Source organism: Hemitrygon akajei, chromosome 14, assembly GCF_048418815.1.
Source record: "Hemitrygon akajei chromosome 14, sHemAka1.3, whole genome shotgun sequence".
Lineage (NCBI taxonomy): Eukaryota > Metazoa > Chordata > Chondrichthyes > Myliobatiformes > Dasyatidae > Hemitrygon > Hemitrygon akajei.
Window position 1 is genome coordinate 49,133,409 of NC_133137.1, and position 20,316 is coordinate 49,153,724.

The 20,316-nt window shown below is 45.5% G+C and overlaps 1 protein-coding gene across 1 annotated transcript in view; it reads left to right on the forward strand.

The window, feature by feature from the left end:
- The window catches only part of fgd6 (FYVE, RhoGEF and PH domain containing 6), a 144,085-nt gene that overhangs the window by 105,021 nt on the left and 18,748 nt on the right, over positions 1–20,316 (forward strand). The window contains exon 18 of the mRNA XM_073065985.1: positions 7,016–7,146. Coding sequence (XP_072922086.1) covers positions 7,016–7,146 — 131 coding nt within the window. The remainder of the gene's footprint in view (positions 1–7,015; positions 7,147–20,316) is intronic.

Consider the following 20,316-nt stretch of genomic DNA (forward strand, 5'->3'; position numbering starts at 1 on the left):
TAAGTTCATCCTCTTTCCCCTTCCTAAAATCAATAATCAGCTCTTTAGTTCTCCTGATTGTTTCAGCAGCACCACTCTACCAGGTGATCTATCTTGCTAGCTCAACATCCAACAACAGTAGTATTGTTGTCAAGTTTGAAGGTGGGATTGGAGCTCTACTTGGCCACACAGTTATGTGTATAGAAAGTAGAGCAGAAAGGTTGATGTGCACCTGTGTTGGTGAATAGTGAGGGGGGTAATGTTACCATTCCTCGCTGATAAAGAAGTCGAGTATCCAGTTCCAGGGGGATGTACACAGGCCCGGGTCCTGAAGCTTGATGATGAGTTTGGATGGGATGATTGTGTTAAATGCGAGCTGTAGTTGATGGACAGCAGCCTGATGTGTGATCTCCTGTTGTCTGGATGGGTCAGAGCAGAGTGAAGAGCCTGAGAAATTGCACTTGCTGTTGACCTGTTATGGCAGTAGGCAAATTAGATGCATTCAGGATATTAGTAAGACAGGAATTGATTTGCACTTTAACCAACCTCTCAATGCACTTGGTTACAAATGATGTCAGTGCCACCAGATAGTAGAGTCATTGAGGCTGGTTTCCACACTCTTCTTGGGCACTGGTACAGTAGATTTCTTTTTGAAGCAGGTTGGAACCTCAGACCATAGAAGTTAATTATGCCTGTAAATACTGCTGACAGTCCACAGATACACTATCTAGTCCAGACATTTTTTGTGAATTCACCCTCTTGAAGGATGCCTGGACATTGGCCTCAGAGACTGAAATTGCAGGGTCATCTGGAGATGTGGGTCTCTCATCGGTATCATAGTTCTCCCTATGAAAGTGTATATCGAAGGCATTGAGCTCTCCTGGGAGTGGTGGGTCAGTGCCACTTGTGCTTCCTGATTTCATCTTGTAACAAGTTACATGGTGCAAGCCCTGCCACAGCTGTTGAGCATCCATCTGTGATTGCAGTTCAGTCCAAAACTGCCTCTGCGTTCAAAAGGGTGTTCCAGAGGTCATACTTGAGCTTCTTGTATAGTTCTGGGTTGCCAGCCCTAAATGCCATAGATCTAGTTTTCAGCAGATTACAAATCCTCCGTCTAGGGTCAAAATGCTGGTTGAATGCGGCAGGCCAGGCAGCGAGCGTCTATAGAAAGAAGCACTGTCGACATTTCAGGCCGAGACCCTTCGTCAGGACTAACTGAAAGAAGAGCTAGTAAGAGATTTGAAAATAGGAGGGGGAGGGGGAAATGCAAGATGATAGGAGAAGACCGGAGGGGGAGGGATGAAGCTAAGAGCTGGAAAGTTGATTGGCAAAAGGGATACAGAGCTGGAGAAGGAAAAGGATCATGGGACGGGAGGCCTCGGGAAAAACAAAGGGGGAGGGGAGCACCAGAGGAAGATGAAAAGCAGGCAAGGAGTGATTGTGACAGGGACAGAGAGAGGAAAAAAAGGGGGGGAAATTGATAACTAAATAAGGGAAGGGGATAAGAAGGGGAGAGCGGGCATTAATGGAAGTTAGAGGTCAATGTTCATGCCATCAGGTTGGAGGCTACCCTGACAGAATATAAGGTGTTGTTCCTCCAACCTGAGTGTGGCTTCACCTTGACAGTAGAGGAGGCCATGGACTGACATATCAGAATGGGAGTGGGACCTGGAATTAAAATGTGTGGTCACTGGGAGATCCTGCTTTCTCTGGCGGACAGAGCGTAGGTGTTCAGCGAAACGGTCTCCCAGTCTGCATCAGGTCTCACCAATATATAAAAGGCCACACCGGGAGCACCGGATGCAGTATACCACACCAGCCGACTCACAGGTGAAGTGTCGCCTCATCTGGAAGGACTGTCTGGGGCCCTGAATGGTGGTGAGGGAGGAAATGTAAGGGCAGGTGTAGCACTTGTTCCGCTTACAAGGATAAGTGCCAGGAGGAAGATCGGTGGTAAGGGATGGGGGGGACGAATGGACAAGGGAGTCGCGTAGGGAGCAATCCCTGTGGAAAGCAGAAAGAGGGGGAGGGAAAGATGTGCTTGGTGGTGGGATCCCATTGGAGGTGGCGGAAGTTATGGATGATTATATGTTGGACCCAGAGACTGCTGGAGTGGTAGGTGAGGACAAGGGGAACCCTATCCCGAGTGGGGTGGCGGGCAGATGGGGTGAGGGCAGATGTGCAGGAAATGGGAGAGATGCGTTTGAGAGCAGAGTTGATGGTGGAGGAAGGGAAGCTCCTTTCTTTAAAAAAGGAAGACATCTCCTTCGTCCTGGAATGAAAAGCCTCATCCTGAGAGCAGATGCAGCGGAGACGGAGGAATTGCGAGAAGAGGATAGCATTTTTGCAAGAGACAGGGTGGGAAGAGGAATAGTCCAGGTAGCTGTGAGAGTCTGTAGGCTTATAGTAGACATCAGTAGATAAGTTGTCTCCAGAAACGGAGACAGAAAGATCAAGAAAGGGGAGGGAGGTGTCGGAAATGGACCAGGTAAATATGAGGGCAGGGTGAAAGTTGGAGGCAAAGTTAATGAAGTCAGTGTGCTCAGCATGTGTGCAGGAGGCAATAGACAATAGGTGCAGAAGTAGACCATTCGGCCCTTCGAGCCTGCACCGCCATTTTGAGATCATGGCTGATCATCTACTATCAATACCCAGTTCCTGCCTTGTCCCCATATCCCTTGATTCCCCTATCCATAAGAATCCTATCTAGCTCCTTCTTGAAAGCATCCAGAGAATTGGCCTCCACTACCTTCCGAGGCAGTGCATTCCAGACCCCCACAACTCTCTGGGAGAAGAAGTTTTTCCTTAATTCTGTCCTAAATGACCTACCCCTTATTCTCAAACCATGCTCTCTGGTACTGGACTCTCCCAGCATCTGGAACATATTTCCTGCCTCTATCTTGTCCAATCCCTTAATAATCTGATATGTTTCAATCAGATCCCCTCTCAATCTCCTTAATTCCAGTGTGTACAAGCCCAGTCTCTCTAACCTCTCTGCGTAAGACATCCGGACATCCCAGGAATTAACCTCGTGAATCTACGCTGCACTTCCTCTACAGCCAGGATGTCCTTCCTTAACCCTGGAGACCAAAACTGTACACAATACTCCAGGTGTGGTCTCACCAGGGCTCTGTACAAATACAAGAGGATTTCCTTGCTCTTGTACTCAATTCCCTTTGTAATAAAGGCCAACATTCCATTAGCCTTCTTCACTGCCTGCTGCACTTGCTCATTCACCTTCAGTGACTGATGAACAAGTACTCCTAGATCTCTTTGTATTACTCCCTTACCCAACTCTATACCGTTCAGATAATAATCTGCCTTCCTGTTCTTACTCCCAAAGTGGATAACCTCACACTTATTCACATTAAACGTCATCTGCCAAGTATCTGCCCACACACCCAGCCTATCCAAGTCACCCTGAATTCTCCTAACATCCTCATCACATGTCACACTGCCACCCAGCTTAGTATCATCAGCAAATTTGCTGATGTTATTCTCAATGCCTTCATCTAAATTGTTGACGAAAATCGTAAACAGCTGTGATCCCAATACCGAGCCCTGTGGCACACCACTAGTCACCACCTGCCATTCCGAGAAACACCCATTCACCTCTACCCTTTGCTTTCTATCTGCCAACCAGTTTTCTATCCATGTCAATGTCTTCCCCCCAATGCCATGAGCTTTGATTTTACCCACCAATCTCCTATGTGGGACCTTATCAAATGCCTTCTGAAAATCGAGGTACACTACATCCACTGGATCTCCCCCGTCTAACTTCCTGGTGACATCCTCGAAAAACTCCAACAGATTAGTCAAGCATGATTTACCCTTGGTAAATCCATGCTGGCTCGGCCCAATCCTATCACTGCTATCTAGATATGCCACTATTTCATCTTTATTAATGGACTCTAGCATCTTCCCCACCACCGATGTCAGGCTGATAGGTCGATAGTTCTCTGTTTTCTCCCTCCCTCCTTTCTTAAAAAGCAGCGCCAATGCATTCGTCGATGTAGTGAAGGAAAAGAGGGGGACGGATACCCGTATAGGCTTGGAACATGGACTGTTCCACAAAGCCAACAAAAAGGCAGGCATAACTGGGACCCATGCGGGTTCCCATGCCTACACCATTAGTTTGGAGGAAGTGGAAGGAGCCAAAGGAGAAATTAAGTGTAAGGACTAATTCCGCTAGACGGAGGAGAGTGGTGGTAGAGGAGAACTGATTAGGTCTGGAATCCAAAAAGAAGCAGAGAGCTCTGAGTCCTTCCCGGTGGGGGGTGGAGGTATATAGGGACTGGACATCCATGGTGAAAATGAGGCAGTGGGAGCCAGGGAACTTAAAATCATTGAAAAAATCCAGAGCGTGAGAAGTGTCACGAACACGGGTAGGAAGGGATTGAACAAGGGGGGATGAAACAGTGTTGAGGTATGCAGAAATGAGTTTGGTAGGGTAGGAGCAAGCTGAGACAATAGGTCTACCTGGACAGGCAGGTTTGTGGATCTTGGATAGGAGGTAGAAACGGGAAGTGCGAGGTGTGGGAACTATGAGGTTGGTGGCAGTGGATGGGAGATCCCCAGAGCTGATAAGGTTGGTGATGGTGTGGAAGACAATGGCCTGGTGCTCCTTAGTAGGGTCATGATTAAGGGGTAAATAAGAGGAGATATCAGCAAATTGTCGCTGTGCCTCGGCCAGGTAGAGGTCAGTACTCCAGACTACTACAGCAACCCCCACCCCCCCCCCCCCACCATCAGCGAGTTTTATGGTAAGGTTGGTATTGGTGCGGAGGGAGTGGAGAGTAGAGTGTTCGGAAGGAGTGAGGTTGGAATTGGAACAAGGTGCGGTGAAGTCGAGACAGTTGACCCCTTCAACTTTCACGCATGCTGAGCTCATTGACTTCATTAACTTTGCCACCAACTTTCACCCTACCCTCATATTTACCTGGTCCATTTCCAACACCTCTCTCCCCTTTCTTGATCTTTATGTCTCCATCTGTGGAGAAGGCCTATCTATTGATGTCTACTATAAGCCTACAGACTCTCACAGCTACCTGGACTATTCCTCTTCCTACCCTGTCTCTTGCAAAAATGCTATCCCCTTCTCACAATTCCTTCATCTCCGCCACATCTGCTCTCAGGATGAGGCTTTTCATTCCAGGATGAAGGAGATGCCTTCCTTTTTTTTTTAAAGAAAGGGGTTTCCCTTCCTCCCCCATCAACTCTGCTCTCAAACGCATCTCTCCCATTTCCCGCACATCTGCCCTCACCCCATCCTCCCGCCACCCCACTCGGGATAGGGTTCCCCTTGTCCTCACCTACCACTCCAGCAGCCTCCGGGTCCAATGTATAATTCTCTGTAATTTCTGCCACCTCCAACGGGATCCCACCACCAAGCACATCTTTCCCTCCCCCCCTCTTTCTGCTTTCCGCAGGGATCGCTCCCTACGCGACTCCCTTGTCCATTCGTCCCCCCATCCCTTCCCACCGATCTCCCTCCTGACACTTATCCATGTAAGCAGAACAAGTGCTACACCTGCCCTTACACTTCCTTTACCACCATTCAGGGCCCCAGACAGTCCTTTCAGGTGAGGCGACACTTCACCTATGAGTCGGCTGGTGTGGTATACTGTGTCCAGTGCTCCCGGTGTGACCTTTTATATATTGGCGAGACCTGATGCAGACTGGGAGACCGTTTCGCTGAACACCTACGCTTTGTCCGCCAGAGAAAGCAGGATCTCTCAGTGACCACACATTTTAATTCCACGTCCCATTCCCATTCTGATATGTCTATCCATGGCCTCCTCTACTGTCAAGGTGAAGCCACACTCAGGTTAGAGGAACAACACCTTATATTCCGTCTGGGTAGCCTCTAACCTGATGGCATGAACATTGATTTCTCTAACTTCCATTAATGCCCATCCTCCCCTTCTTAACCCCCTCCCTTATTTAATTATCTATTTTTCCCTTTTTTTCTCTCTCTGTCCCTCTCACAAGCAGTCCTTGCCTGCTCTCCATCTTCCTCTGCTGCTCCCCTCCCCCTTTCTTTCTCCCTAGGCCTCCCGTCCCATGATCCTTTCCCTCCTCCAGCTCTGTGTCCCTTTTGCCAATTCACTTTCCAGCTCTTAGCTTCATCCCTCCCCCTCCTGTCTTCTCCTATCATTTTGGATCTCCCCTCCTACTTTCAAATCACTTACTATCTTTTCTTTCAGTTAGTCCTGATGAAGGGTCTCGGCCTGAAACGACAACTGTACTTCTTCCTATAGATGCTGCCTGGCCTGCTGCATTCCACCAGCATTTTGTGTCTGTTGCTTGAAGTTCTAGCATCTGCAGATTTTCCCGGGTTTGTTTTGTCTGGGGTGTTTGGTTGGGGAAGACTTGAAATGCTTTTATAGGTGCACACTCATCTATACGTGTTTGTATGAGGTCAGTGATGACTGTGGCACATTCACTCAGGTGTGTCAATGAAACAGTGAACATGCTCCAGTCCACTCACTCGAAACAATCCCTTCTCATTGAAGAAATTAATATATTGACACTTCAGGAATACTTGTTATATTTTCGTACCCAAAAGTGATCACCTTTGTTTTGAAATTGTATTTTAATTCATCCAAACCATTTCTTGCAATGAGTAAGCATTGAACCATCCTCTTTGAAATCTGAGTAAAAGTGCTAGCAGTGAAATTCTGCAAATGGATGGATTAGTAATTGATGCACAGTCTTGTTGCCTACAACATAAAGTTAACACGTTCCTTTTGATACTTGAGTTGATATTCCTGAGACAGACTGTAGGATGACTGCTTTGTCCTGAGGAAATCGCACCCTTTCTTCACATGTTGAGCATGCACAGTAGAAGCTGTGAATTGTTTAAAATCTGAGGACTAGCTAATCTCAGGTTTGCATGATGTAGCTGCAAGACAGATAAACTAACAAAGCACAGGCCATGCTCTATACTGTTCCAGTTTTAGTACTGCAGCTGTTTAAGATCTTGTATTGAATTTTACCACTTACTTTACAATAAATCTTTCTTGTTTTCAACTAGAAATGCAATCACCTGTTATAAGGATGGCGTCTCCAACTCACAAACCCTCGAGTAGCCTCACCTCAGTTTTTCATAGCATTCAGCACTCTTCAGGGCGGAAACACAAGAAAATTCCGGCAGCGCTGAAAGAAGTAAGTGGGACACTCAAAACCTGATATTCTTCAGACTGTATCACAGTTTTAACAAGAACAATACAACAGTCAAGGCATAAATACTTAAGTACATCTGTTAATGAGGTTCTATCAGTGAAGAGAGTGGTTTCCTGGTCATGCTACAATGGCATAAACACATCTTAAGATGTAGAAATTGATTGTTGATTGATTTAATTTGTCAAAATATAGCGGGAATGATTGTAGAGAAACAATATCCAGGGACATACTACTCGGCCCTCAAATCTGTACTGCCATGCAATAAGATCATGGCTGATCTGATAGTAACCTCAACTTCACGTCCCTGCCTACCTCTAGCAATCTTTCACCCCTTGCTTATCAAAAATCTTTCTGCCTCTGCCTGAAAAATACCATGGCCGTATAACCTAACAGTACATCATATGGATAAGGGAGAAAATTGTTGTACTACTTGAAATCACAGAGATAACATGCAAATCCACATAAAAGTCATCTGAGGTCAGCATCAAACTCAAGTGATCAGTATGTTACTTGTCTTGCTGCTTTTGATTCCATGCTTGCTTGACTGACCTGTCTTCGGCATTTACGAATGTGAGTGATTTTTCCTTCTCCTGTTTTTCAACAGGAAATATGAAGCTCATATTTGGTAATCTAATATTTCTACATTGGTAGGCAGAATATTAAAGCATCAGTACATTAGCCCACACTAGTTTATGCTGGAATGGATGGGAGGAGAATGTAAAAACGATAGGTAATTCTGATAAAGTTGCAAATGACTTTCTTGTTTTGTGCTATGACCATCCAGTGACAATGTTATTTACTTATAATACAGTTAAATATCCTTAGGGTTACAAGCAATAGTTACAGAATTTGATGCTGAACCACATAGTGAAATGTTCATTCAGATGACAAGCTTAATCAAAGGAAGTTGTCTTAAAGGAGAAATTATACTTAATAAGGCAATTCTAGTGTTTAGCTGAAGACACAGCTGTCGATTGTGGGTTGATTTAAATGTTAACTGCCCCATTCCTAGGTGAACTAACATAAGCATTATAAGAGGTTTTAGAGCAGGAGGAGATTGAAGAGTGGCTGAGAGTTGGGAAGTTAGGGTGGGTATGGAGGTTCCGAGATGGTGGTGAGATTTGATTTTTTTAAAGTGGGGTTTAATTTAAGTAGGAGTGAAAGTGGACAAAGAGCATCAGAGTGGGAGTGATGGTGATGTGAGCAGAGATTTTGCATAAGCAAGTTTGTGAAGGGTAGCAGTAATGGGCTGGTAGGCACAGTTTGGAAGCAGCCACTGGTAGAGGCAGCAAGTGTGCAGATGAGGGTTTCACAAGCTGTTGAGCTGAGGCAGAGCAGTCAGGCTGTTGTAGAGGTGGTAAGTTCATCTCTGGCTCGTGCATGATAGCAAGGCTGCAGCCCTTTTAGTTCAGTCTTAGTTCAGAGAGAAGGATAGAGCTGGCGCCTGAGTGTAGAATTTGTGGTGAGGCAGATTTATGTTTCTGATATTTAGTTATAGGCAGTAAATTTTTGCTTAATTACAGGATGTTATGCAATCTGTTGACTTAGACATAGTGAAATGGTCAAGAGAGGAGAGATGGTGTGTTAAAGCTGGATATTATCAACCAATATATGATGGTGATGCTGTACATTCAGAAGGTGTTCCAGAGGGATGAGAAATCCAGGATAAATCCTTCAAGGATAGAGAAGTCAAGGGTTCTTTTTTGAGGAGAGGGATAGAATATAGAACAGTTCAGCGCAGGACAGACACTGGCCCGCAATGTTGCGCTCAACAAATTAAATCACTAATCAAATGGCCAACTAAACTAATCCCCTCTGCCTACACAATGTTCATGTCCTTCCATTCCTCTCACACTCATGCACCTGTCTAAATGTCTTCTAAAAACCCCTAATGTATCTGCCTTGACCACCACCCCAGGAAGGGCTTTGCAGGCACCCACCACTCTATATGTACTGTCTACCTACATTTGTCCTACCAAGGTGCAACACTTCGCATTTGACCAGGTTAAACTCCATCTGCCATTTCTCTGCCCAATATCTGCAGCTGACCTGTATCTCACTATATTCTTGGCCAGTCTTCTATGCTACCACAGCACCAATCTTTGTATCATCTGCAGACTTACTAACCCATCCATTTACATTTTCATCCAGGTCATTTGTATACATGACAAAAGCAGAGATCCCAGCACAGATCCCTGTGGAACACCACTAATCACAGTTGATGCCCAAAGATTTGAAGGAGTAAGATGTAGAACCTAACTCTCAATTTACTATTGACATAATCCTATTTTACTACCCACACATTTACATCTGCTCTCCCTCCACTTCTCCCAATGCCACCCTCACCTACAAACTAGGGGCAGTTTGCCTAGGTCAGATACCACATTCACCTTCACATCTTTAGTCCGTGACAGTGTAGGAATTTTACTCTGCACGTTAGTCACAGGGACACATAAACAGACCATCAAGAGTTAATGCCTTATCTCTTCTGAGAACTGCAACATCCTGGATGTAGGCTAAAATGTCTACAACTTCTGATTCTGAAGGCAAAAGGAATAGTGATGGAGTGGAACTGAGATGAGTGGTATATTCATTGCACTCATTAATGTTAAATCATCACCTTTTCCCTGCCCAAAGAACGAATATCCAAAGCGATTTATCTCTTTAATTCATGAAAATTGAATGAAAGTATTCAGCTGATATGTGACATAACTCCTTGGATGATGGATTCCGTGAATAAATTAGCCTCTTGTATAGTGGCATGCAAAAGTTTGGGCACCCCGGTCAAAATTTCTGTTACTGTGAATGGCTAAGCGAGTAAAAAAATGACCTTATTTCCAAAAGGCATAAAGTTAAAGATGACACATTTCTTTAATATTTTAAGCAAGATTACTTTTTTTATTTCCATCTTTTATAGTTTCAAAATAACAAAAAAGGAAAAGGGCCCGAAGCAAAAGTTTGAGCACCCTGCATGGTCAGTACTTAGTAACACCGCCTTTAGCAAGTATCACGGGTTGTAAACGCTTTCTGTAGCCAGCTAAGGGTCTTTCAATTCTTATTTGGGGGATTTTCGCCCATTCTTCCTTGCAAAAGGCTTCTAGTTCTGTGAGATTCTTGGGCCGTCTTGCATGCACTGCTCTTTTGAGATCTATCCACAGATTTTCGATAATGTTTAGGTTGGGAGACTATGTGGGCCATGGCAAAACCTTCAGCTTGTGCGTCTTGAGGTAGTCCATTGTGGATTTTGAGGTGCATTTAGGATCATTGTCCTGTTGTAGAAGCCATCCTCTTTTCATCTTCAGCTTTCTTTACTGACGGTGTGATATTTGCTTCCAGAATTTGCTGATATTTAACTGAATTCATTCTTCCCTCTACCAGTGAAATGTTCCCCGTGCCACTGGCTGCAACACAAGTCCAAAGCATGATTGATCCACCCCCGTGCTTAACAGTTGAAGAGGTGTTCTTTTCGTGAAATTCTGCACCCTTTTTTCTCCAAACATACCTTTGCTCATTGCAGCCAAAAAGTTCTATTTTAACTTCATCAGTCCATAGGACTTGTTTCCAAAATGCAATAGGCATGTTTAGATGTTCCTTTGCAAACTTCTGACGCTGAATTTTGTGGTGAGGAGGCAGGAGGTTTTCTTCTGATGACTCTTCTATGAAGGTCAAATTTGTGCAGTTGTCGCTGCACAGTAGAACAGTGTACCACCACTCCAGAGTCTGCTAAATCTTCCTGAAGGTCTTTTGTAGTCAAACGGGGGTTTTGATTTGCCTTTCTAGCAATCCTACAAGCGTTCTCTCGGAAAGATTTCTTGGTCTTCCAGACCTCAACTTGACCTCCACTGTTCCTGTTAACTGCCATTTCTTAATTACATTACGAACTGAGGAAACGACTACCTGAAAACGCTTTGCTATCTTCTTGTAGCCTTCTCCTGCTTTGTGGGCATCATTTATTTTAATTTTCAGAGTGCTAGGCAGCTGCTTAGAGGAGCCCGTGGCTGCTGGTTGTTAGGACAAGGTTTGACGAGTCAGGGTATTTATAAAGATTTGAAATTTGCATTACCTAGCCTTTCCTAACAATGACTGTGAACAAATCATAACCCTAACAAGCTAATTAATGTCTGAGACCTTGGTAAAAGTTATCTGAGAGCTGAAATCTCATGGTGTGCCCAAACCTTTGCATGGTGCTCTTTTCCTTTCTTCACTCTAAAATTGTACAAAATAAAAATAATACACTAATCTTGCTTAAAATGTTGAAAAGAATGTTTCATCTTTAACTTTATGACTTTTGGAGATCAGTTCATCTTCTACTCACTTAACTATTCACAGTAACAGAAATTTTGACCGGGGTGCCCAAACTCTTCCCTGCCACTGTAGAGTCAGAAAAATACAGCACAGAAACAGGCCCTTTGGAGCATCTAGTACGTGCCGAACAAATTAAACTGCAAAGTCCCATCAACCTGCACCTGGACTACTCCATACCTTTGCCAAACATGTACCTATCCAAACTACTCTTAAACATTGAAATCGAGCTCACATGCAACACTCGTGCTGGCAGCTCTTTCCACACTCTCACGACGTTCTGAGAAGCTGCCCCTTCATGTTCACGTTAAACTGTTCACTTTTCACCCTTAACCCATGACCTTTAGTTGTAGGCCCACTCAACCTCAGTGAAAAAACCAACTTGCATTTACCCTATCTATACCCCTCAAAATTTTGTACACCTCTATCAAATCTCCTCACAATCTTCTACATTCCAAGGAATAAAGTCTTAACTTATTCAATCCTTCCTTGTAACTCAGGTCCTGTAGTCCTGGCAACATCCTTGTAAATTTTCTCTGTGCTCCTTCAACCTTGTTTACATCTTTCCTGTAGGGTTAGTGTTAGGGTTCACCAATGTCTTAAACAACTGTGGTTGACAAGGGAAGTCAAAGCTAATGTAGAAACAAAAGGGAGGGCATACAACAAAGCAAAAATTAGCAGAAAGGTAGAGGATTGGGAAGCTTTTAGAAACCTACAGAGAGCAACTAAAAGAATCGTAAAAGGGGAAAAGATGAAATATGAAAGCAAGCTAGCAAACAATGTCAAAGTGGATAGAAAAAGATTTTTCAAGTATGTTTAAAAAAAATAAAGAATAGATGAGAGTGGATATAGGACTGCTAGAAAATGAGGTCTGAAAAATAATAACGGGAATCAAGGAGATGGCAGGTGAATTAAATGAATACATTGCTTCAGTTTTCACTGTGGAAGACACTAGCAATGTGCCAGATGTTGAAGGGTGTGAGGGAGGAGAAGTGAGTGCAGTTACTATTACAAGGGGGAAGGTGCTCAAAAAGCTGAAAGACCCGAGGGTACATAAGTCACCCGGACCAGATGAACTGCACCCAAGGGTTCTGAAAGAGGTAGCGGTAGAGATTGTGGAGGCATTAGCAATGATCTTTCAAAAATCATTGGACTCTGGCATAGTGCCGGAGAACTGGAAAATAGCAAATATCACTCCACTCTTTGAGAAAAGAGGAAGGCAACAGAAAGGAAATTATAGACCAGTTGGCCTGACATCAGTGGTTGGGAAGATGTTGGAGTCAAGTGTTAAGGATGAGGTTATGGAATATTTGGTTACACAGGACAAAGTAGTACAAAGTCATCATGGTTTAATTTAGGGAAAAACCTGCCTGACGAACCTATTGGAATTCTTTGAGGAGATTACAAGTAAGATAGATAAAGGGGATGTAGTGGATGTTGTATATTTGGACTTTCAGAAGGCCTTTGACAAGGTGCCACACATGAGGTTGCTTACCAAGTTACTGCTTACAGGAAAGTAGCTAACAACTTTAGAGCATTGGCTGATTGATAGAGGCAGCTAGTGGAAATAAAAGGATCCTTGTCTAGTGGTATTCCGCAAGGGTCAGTGATGGAGCCACTTATTTTTATGCTGTTTATAACTCTCACTTCGCTTAGCAGCTTAATATAGGGAGTGATAACCCCCCCCCGGCCCGGCCAAACTTCTAGAAATCTCGTTTGGGTGGATGCTGCGCAACGTGTCCCCTGTTACAAATCAGTATCCTGAAATAACAAATGGTACACGATATGGGATTAAACAATTAAGCTTTATAACTTTTTCATTGACTATATGGTTAGTAGAGAAACAAAATAAAAGAAAAAGAAGGGCCCAAACTTATTAACAGTCTGTGCAAAGTTGGAGCTCACTCATAGGCCAATCGGTCCCCATCGACCTCCTCTGATCGTCACTGCCCTTCGGACCCTCGTTCTGAGTCCACCCCGTCCGGTGGTCTACCAAATCTCTCCCTTTGCATTCCCTCCCCCTGAGAAATCAACTGCTTCCAGATTCACAAGACAGGGCAACAAAATCCTGATTGGCTAACATGCATCCCACAGTCCTGTTATCTCCAGCCATAACTCAAACATTGCTGCTACAGAGAAACTGTTACTTCAGCAGTGAACATTACAAAGGAGCCATTACATTAGCAGTGAATCCTTACAGCGTGTTACATCCTCATGACGTTGAGATAATTCACCAATCCAGGTGTAAAAGGCAGTGACATAGCTCCCCAAAATGGTAGAGATCACACCCTGCTCCCCTGGCGCTACATAGACCAGCTTATCCGGTGGTCTCCTAATTCTCTTGAGGCCTCCGTACCTCCTCACCTAACTCTTCAGGCTCAGACGCTACAGGGGATACTTCTGGTCTACCTGGCGTATCCTCCCCCAACCTGTCACTCGTGCCCCCCTACAACTCAGTGTCCCATGTCCAGACCCCACTTCCTCTGCTTCAGGGTCCCGCTGTAACCCAGGCTGCCCAGATAGCCCTCCCCCCGCTTCACCTGACTCAGTGGGAGAAGGGTCAGGAGTCTCTTCCTCAATCACTGGGGAGTTAGCAAAAGGCAGAATATATAGTTGAAGTCAGAAGTTTACATACTCCTTAGCCAAATACACTTAAACTCAGCTTTTTACAATTCCTGACATTTAATCCTAGAAAATGTTCCCTGCCTTAGGTAAGTTAGGATCACTACTTCATTTTAAGAATGTGAAATGTCAGAATAATAGTAGAGAGACTAATTTATTTCATCTTTTATTTCTTTCATCACTTTCCCAGTGGGTCAGAAGTGTACACACACTTTGTTAGCATTTGGTAGCATTGCCTTTAAATTGTTTAACTTGGGTCAAACATTTTGGATCGCCTTCCACAAGCTTCTCACAATATGTTGCTGGAATTTTGTTCCATTCCTCCAGACATAACTGGTGTAACTGAGTCAGGTTTCTAGGCCTCCTTGTTCGCACACACTTTTTCGGTTCTGATACCTTAGAACTCATCTTGTTAACGGATGCACAAAATAAATAGACATAAAGCACAGATGCTCACAGGCACGTGTTTAAGCAAGAATGCAGTTCCGGGGGAGGAGTTTGGCTGCTCGGCGCACGCTGCCTTTTCTTGTAACAGTGAAAACACCTTCTGTTAGCAAAAACAGGTAACCAATGTAGGTCTTTCGTAACAGCGTGGTGTTGTAAAGCGAACGCACCTGTATGTGAATTTAACCTCCATAGTGTTTTCCTCATTTTCCTTTCCAGAATTAGAGACATAGAAACTGGGCTATGGTCTGACAGATAAATTGTTGCAATGTTACACTTCTTTATCTTGAATGTATGTTAAATATAAAACAATGTCTATCCTTGAATAAGCTAAATGAGGTATATGAGTAATGTGTATAGTCTTTACTAGTGGCGTGTAATTCCCTCCACACATCTAGTATTCCCAACTCCTCCACCAATGATTTCACTTTCCTAGTCAGAGCTTTATTCTGAATAAATGTTTCTGAAGAATCTAATACAAGGTTTAACCTAATATTAAAATCCCCTCCACAAATTTCTACCCCTTGAGAGCTGGCCATTAGGTCAAAAATGTGTCTATAGAATGACCATTCACTCCCTGGTGGAGCATAAACATTCAGTAATGTTATTTCAGTCCCTTCTATTCTTCCTGTAATCTTTACAACTCATCCATCCTTGTCTTTAATCTCTGAAATATGTTCATAGTCAAGAGCACTTGATATTAGAATAGCTACTCCTCTTTTGTGACTCAGTTTATATAATGAATAAAATACATGCTTAAAGCCCATTTTTAATTTTGCATGTTCGGATTGGCTCATGTGCATTTCCTAAAAGAAAGCTATTTGTGCCCTCTCTTTTTTCAATTTAGACATGATCTTATTTCTCTTAATTGGATTCAAAACCCCATTAACATTATAGGAAATTATTTTTACTGGTTCAATTTGCATTTTTCTCTAATAGAAAAGAAAACACTCTCCTTTTCTAAGCAAGCAGTAAGCAATCCCTTCTCAACAGTACACCAAAACACAAAACCAAACCCTAGGCATTTTTGAACTTAGGATATTTGAAAGTTTTCCCCGACTTCCAACAGTGAGGCCTGAGCACTCAGTTCAGAGGGATAACCTCTATCTCCAGCCCGTGTTCGAGGGCCCTCCGCAGTGTGAACAGTCATAGAGAATTCTCTCCTTTTTATGTCTCGACCATATTGCTATCATTCAAGTTATTCCGTCTAGTTTATTTTCAGTTACAATCTTTAGTTTTCCCTTTGTCCAATTTACTCTTTTCAGTCATTTCTCTTAATTAATCTGTACTCTCTGTACGCTCGCGTCTGTATGCTTGCAGTTACTTTGGTTCGAATGGAGCGTTCTCGCTGCACTGTTGCCATGACTGCCGAATCCTCTCCAGTAGCGACTCCGGTTGGGAGATAACTTTTAAAGGTAGTCCCCACTCTGCCAGGTCCGACGTTGCCTTCTCCACTGTAGCGTAGGTTTTTGTCCCTTTGTCGTAAAAGACTCTTAGCCACGCCAGGTACAGGGTCTGGAATCTGGTGTTTTCCTTCAGGGCCCTCCGTGTTTCCGCGTATTCCTTCCGTCTGGCAAGGATCCCCGGTGTGTAATCATGGTCAAAGCTGATTTTACAGTTGCTCCACATAAAGCCTTTCTTTTGCCATGCCAGTTTAAGCACTTCTTCCTTCGTTCTGTAGCTAAGAAATCTGACTAGAATCGATCTGGACTGGGTGTCTGCCGGAGGCTGCGGTGCTAACGCCCGGTGGGTCCTTTGTATCTGTAGGTCTTTTGCATCTGGTATATCAAGGTTCTCTCTAAGCAGCTTCTCCACGAAGGGAGTCACCAATCCGGGTTTACCTTCAGCTCCTTCGGGAACTCCATAGATCCTCACATTTTCCCTTCTCAGTCTATTAGCTTCCACTGGAGCTGCTCTTGCATTTCTGCTATCACTTCTCTGTTTTGCAGCCTGTCCTCAGTCCCCACAATCCTCACTGGCTTCATCTAACTTCAAATTAGTTTTTACTATTTCTCCTTTAATATCTTCCAGCTGTTTGTTGTTATCTTGTTGGAAATCACGAATCTCTCTGAGAATCAAAGTCAGGTTCACTGACTCTTCCTCATGATCTCCGTCCTGGCTAGCCGTGGGGAAGCTAGGCCCCTCGTCTTGCTGCGTCTCGTCGTTTTTATCAGCCTTCTGAGCGGGCTTTTTATTCTTGTACTGAGACATCATCCTTGCCCCTTTTATTGATATAGTTATACAATTCTAAATATTTGTCTAATTTCGACTTAGAGGCAGTTTACATTCTTTTTTGTCAAGAGACCTTCACTGCCATTCCCTTGGTGACCCAGAAGTCCCCCCATAGCTGGGACTTTGAATCTGATTTTTCCATTTATTTGCCAGAGAAGTAAGGGCAAATACTAACTCAGAATTCTCACTCTTCACCGGAGAACATGGACCAATTAGACATTCCAAATCCAACCACTCTTTCCCCTCACTCCTCAGAAATGATAGAACCGTCTCTGAAATCTCTGCCCCCAGCTACCTCAGCGCTGGTCTGCATTAAAACGAGAGCTGCACCCGCCATTTTATCAAACCTCTGCTCACAATCGCAACTTTAACAGTACTTAACAGTGGAATTACCAATACATCCAGAGTACAACTATCTGCCCCACTGGTTCATTGCTCTGGGTAATCACACAGCATCCAACGGAATCAATCCCAAATGTAGCCCCCACAATTGTAACTCTTGCTTCGCCTAGCGGCTTAATATAGGGGGGTGAAAACCCTCGACCCGGCCAAACTTTAAAAAAAATCTCATTTGGCTGGATGCTGCATGCTGTGTCCCCTGTTACGAATCAGTACCCTGAAATAACAAACAGTACACAATATGCAATTAAACAATTAAGCTTTATAACTCTTACTTTGACTATATGGTTAGTAGGGAAACAAAATAAAACAAATGGGCCCAATCTTATTAACAGTCTGTGCGCAAAGTTGGAGCTCACTCATAGGCCGATCGGTCCCCATCGACCTCCTCTAATTGTCGCTGCCCTTCGGACCCTTGCTCCGAGTCTAACCCATCCGGCAGTCTACAAAATCTCTCCATTCGCTTCCTCTCCCTCCCTCCCTCCCTCCCTCTCTCCCTCTCCCCCTCTCCCCCTCCCCCTCTCCCCTCCCCTCTCTCTTCCCCCTCTCTCTTCTTCCCCCTCTCTCTTCTTCCCCCTCTCTCTCTCTTCTTCCCCTCTCTCTCTCTTCTGTCCCTCTCTTCTCCCTCTCTCTTCCCCCTCTCTCGTCCCCCTCTCTCGTCCCCCTCTCTCGTCCCCCTCTCTCGTCCCCCTCTCTCGTCCCCCTCTCTCGTCCCCCTCTCTCGTCCCCCTCTCTCGTCCCCCTCTCTCGTCCCCCTCTCTCGTCCCCCTCTCTCGTCCCCCTCTCCCGACCCCCTCCTCTCTCTTCTCCCCCTCTTTCTCCCCCCTCTCTTCTCCCCCCTCTCTTCTCCCCTCTCTTCTCCCCCCTCTCTTCTCCCCCCTCTCTTCTCCCCCCTCTCTTCTCCCCCCCTCTTCTCCCCCCTCTTCTCCCCCCCTCTTCTCCCCCCTCTTCTCCCCCCTCTCTTCTCCCCCCTCTCTTCTCCCCCCCTCTCTTCTCCCCCCCTCTCTTCTCCCCCTCTCTTCTCCCCCTCTCTTCTCCCCCTCTCTTCTCCCCCCCTCTCTTCTCCCCCCCTCTCTTCTCCCCCCCTCTCTTCTCCCCCTCTCTTCTCCCCCTCTCTTCTCCCCCTCTCTTCTCCCCCCTCTCTTCTCCCCCCTCTCTTCTCCCCCCTCTCTTCTCCCCCCTCTCCTCCCCCTCTTCTCCCCCTCTCTTATCCCCTCCTCTCTTCTCCCCCCCTCTCTTCTCCCCCCCTCTCTTCTCCCCCCTCTCTTCTCCCCCCCTCTCTTCTCCCCCCCCTCTCTTCTCCCCCCTCTCTTCTCCCCCCTCCCCCCCTTCTCCCCCTCTCTTCTCCCCCCCTCTCTTCTCCCCCCCCCCTCTTCTCCCCCCCCTCCTCCCCCCCTCTCTTCCCCCCTCTTCTCCCCCCCTCTCCCCCCTCTCTTCTCCCCCCCTCTCTTCTCCCCCCTCTCTTCTCCCCCCTCTCTTCTCCCCCCTCTCTTCTCCCCCCCTCTCTTCTCCCCCCTCTCTTCTCCCCCCCTCTCTTCTCCCCCCTCTCTTCTCCCCCCCTCTCTTCTCCCCCCTCTCTTCTCCCCCCTCTCTTCTCCCCCCTCTCTTCTCCCCCCTCTCTTCTCCCCCCCCTCTCTTCTCCCCCCTCTCTTCTCCCCCCTCTCTTCTCCCCCCTCTCTTCTCCCCCCTCTCTTCTCCCCCCCTCTCTTCTCCCCCCCTCTCTTCTCCCCCCTCTCTTCTCCCCCTCTCTTCTCCCCCCTCTCTTCTCCCCCCTCTCTTCTCCCCCCTCTCTTCTCCCCCCTCTCTTCTCCCCCTCTCTTCTCCCCCTCTCTTCTCCCCCTCTCTTCTCCCCCTCTCTTCTCCCCCCTCTCTTCTACCCCCCCCCTCTCTTCTACCCCCCTCTCTTCTCCCCCTCCCTCTCTCCCCTCTCTCTACAAAATCAACTGCTTCCACATTCACAAGACAGGGCAACAAAATCCTGATTGGCTAACATGCATCCCACAGTCCTGTTATCTCCAGCCGTAACTCAAACATTGCTGCTACAGAGAATCCATTACTTCAGCAGTGAACATTACAAAGAAGCCATTAGATTAGCCGTGAAACCTTACGGAGTGTTACATGAGTATAAATGATTTAGGTGATGGAATAGATGGCTTTGTTGGCAAGTTTGCAGATGATACTAAGATTGGTGGAGGGGCAGGTAATTTTGAGGAAATGGGAAGGCTGCAGAAGGACTTAGACAGATTAGGAGAATGGGCAGAAAAGTGGCAAATGAAATACAATGTTGGAAAATGCATGGTCATGCACTTTGGTAGTAGAAATAAATACGCAGACTATTTTCTAAATGGGAGAAAATCCAAAAATCTGAAATGCAAAGTGACTTGGGAGTCTTTGTGTAGAACACCCTAAAGGTTAGCTTGCAGATAGTGTCGGTGATGAGGAAGGCAAATTCAAGAGATCTTGAATACAAGAGCAGGGATGTGATGCTGAGGTTTTATAAGGCACTGGTGAGACTTCACCTTGAGTATTATGAACAGTTCTGGGCTCCTCATCGAAAAAAAAGATGAGCTGACATTGGAGAGGGTCCAGTGTCAGTTCACGAGGATTATTCTGAGAATGAAAGGTTTATCGTATGAGGAATGTTTGATGGCTCTGGGTTTGTATTTGCTGGAATTCAGAAGGATCTCATTGAAACCTTTCGAATGTTGAAAGGCCTAGACAGAGTTTCCCATGGTGGGGGTGACTAGGACAAGAGAGCACAGCCTCAGGATAGAGGGCCCTCCATTTAAAACAGAGATGCGGAGAAATTTCTTTAGCCAGAGGGTGATGAAATTGTTTCCACAGGAAGCTGTGGAGGCCAGGTCGTTGAGTATACTTAAGGCAGAGACTGATAGGTTCCTGATTGGACACAACATCAAAGGCTACAGGGAGAAGGCCGGGGAATGGGGCTGAGGAGGGGATAAAAAAGATCAGCCATGATTGAATGGCAGAGCAGACTTGATGAGCCAAATGGGCTAATTCTGCTCCTGTGACTTATTGACTTACAGTCTTCAACAACTCCAACATAACATCTCATCTCCTATACTCAATACTTTAATTTATGAAGGCCAATGTGCCAAAAGCTTCTTTTACAACTCTATCTGTGCCACCACT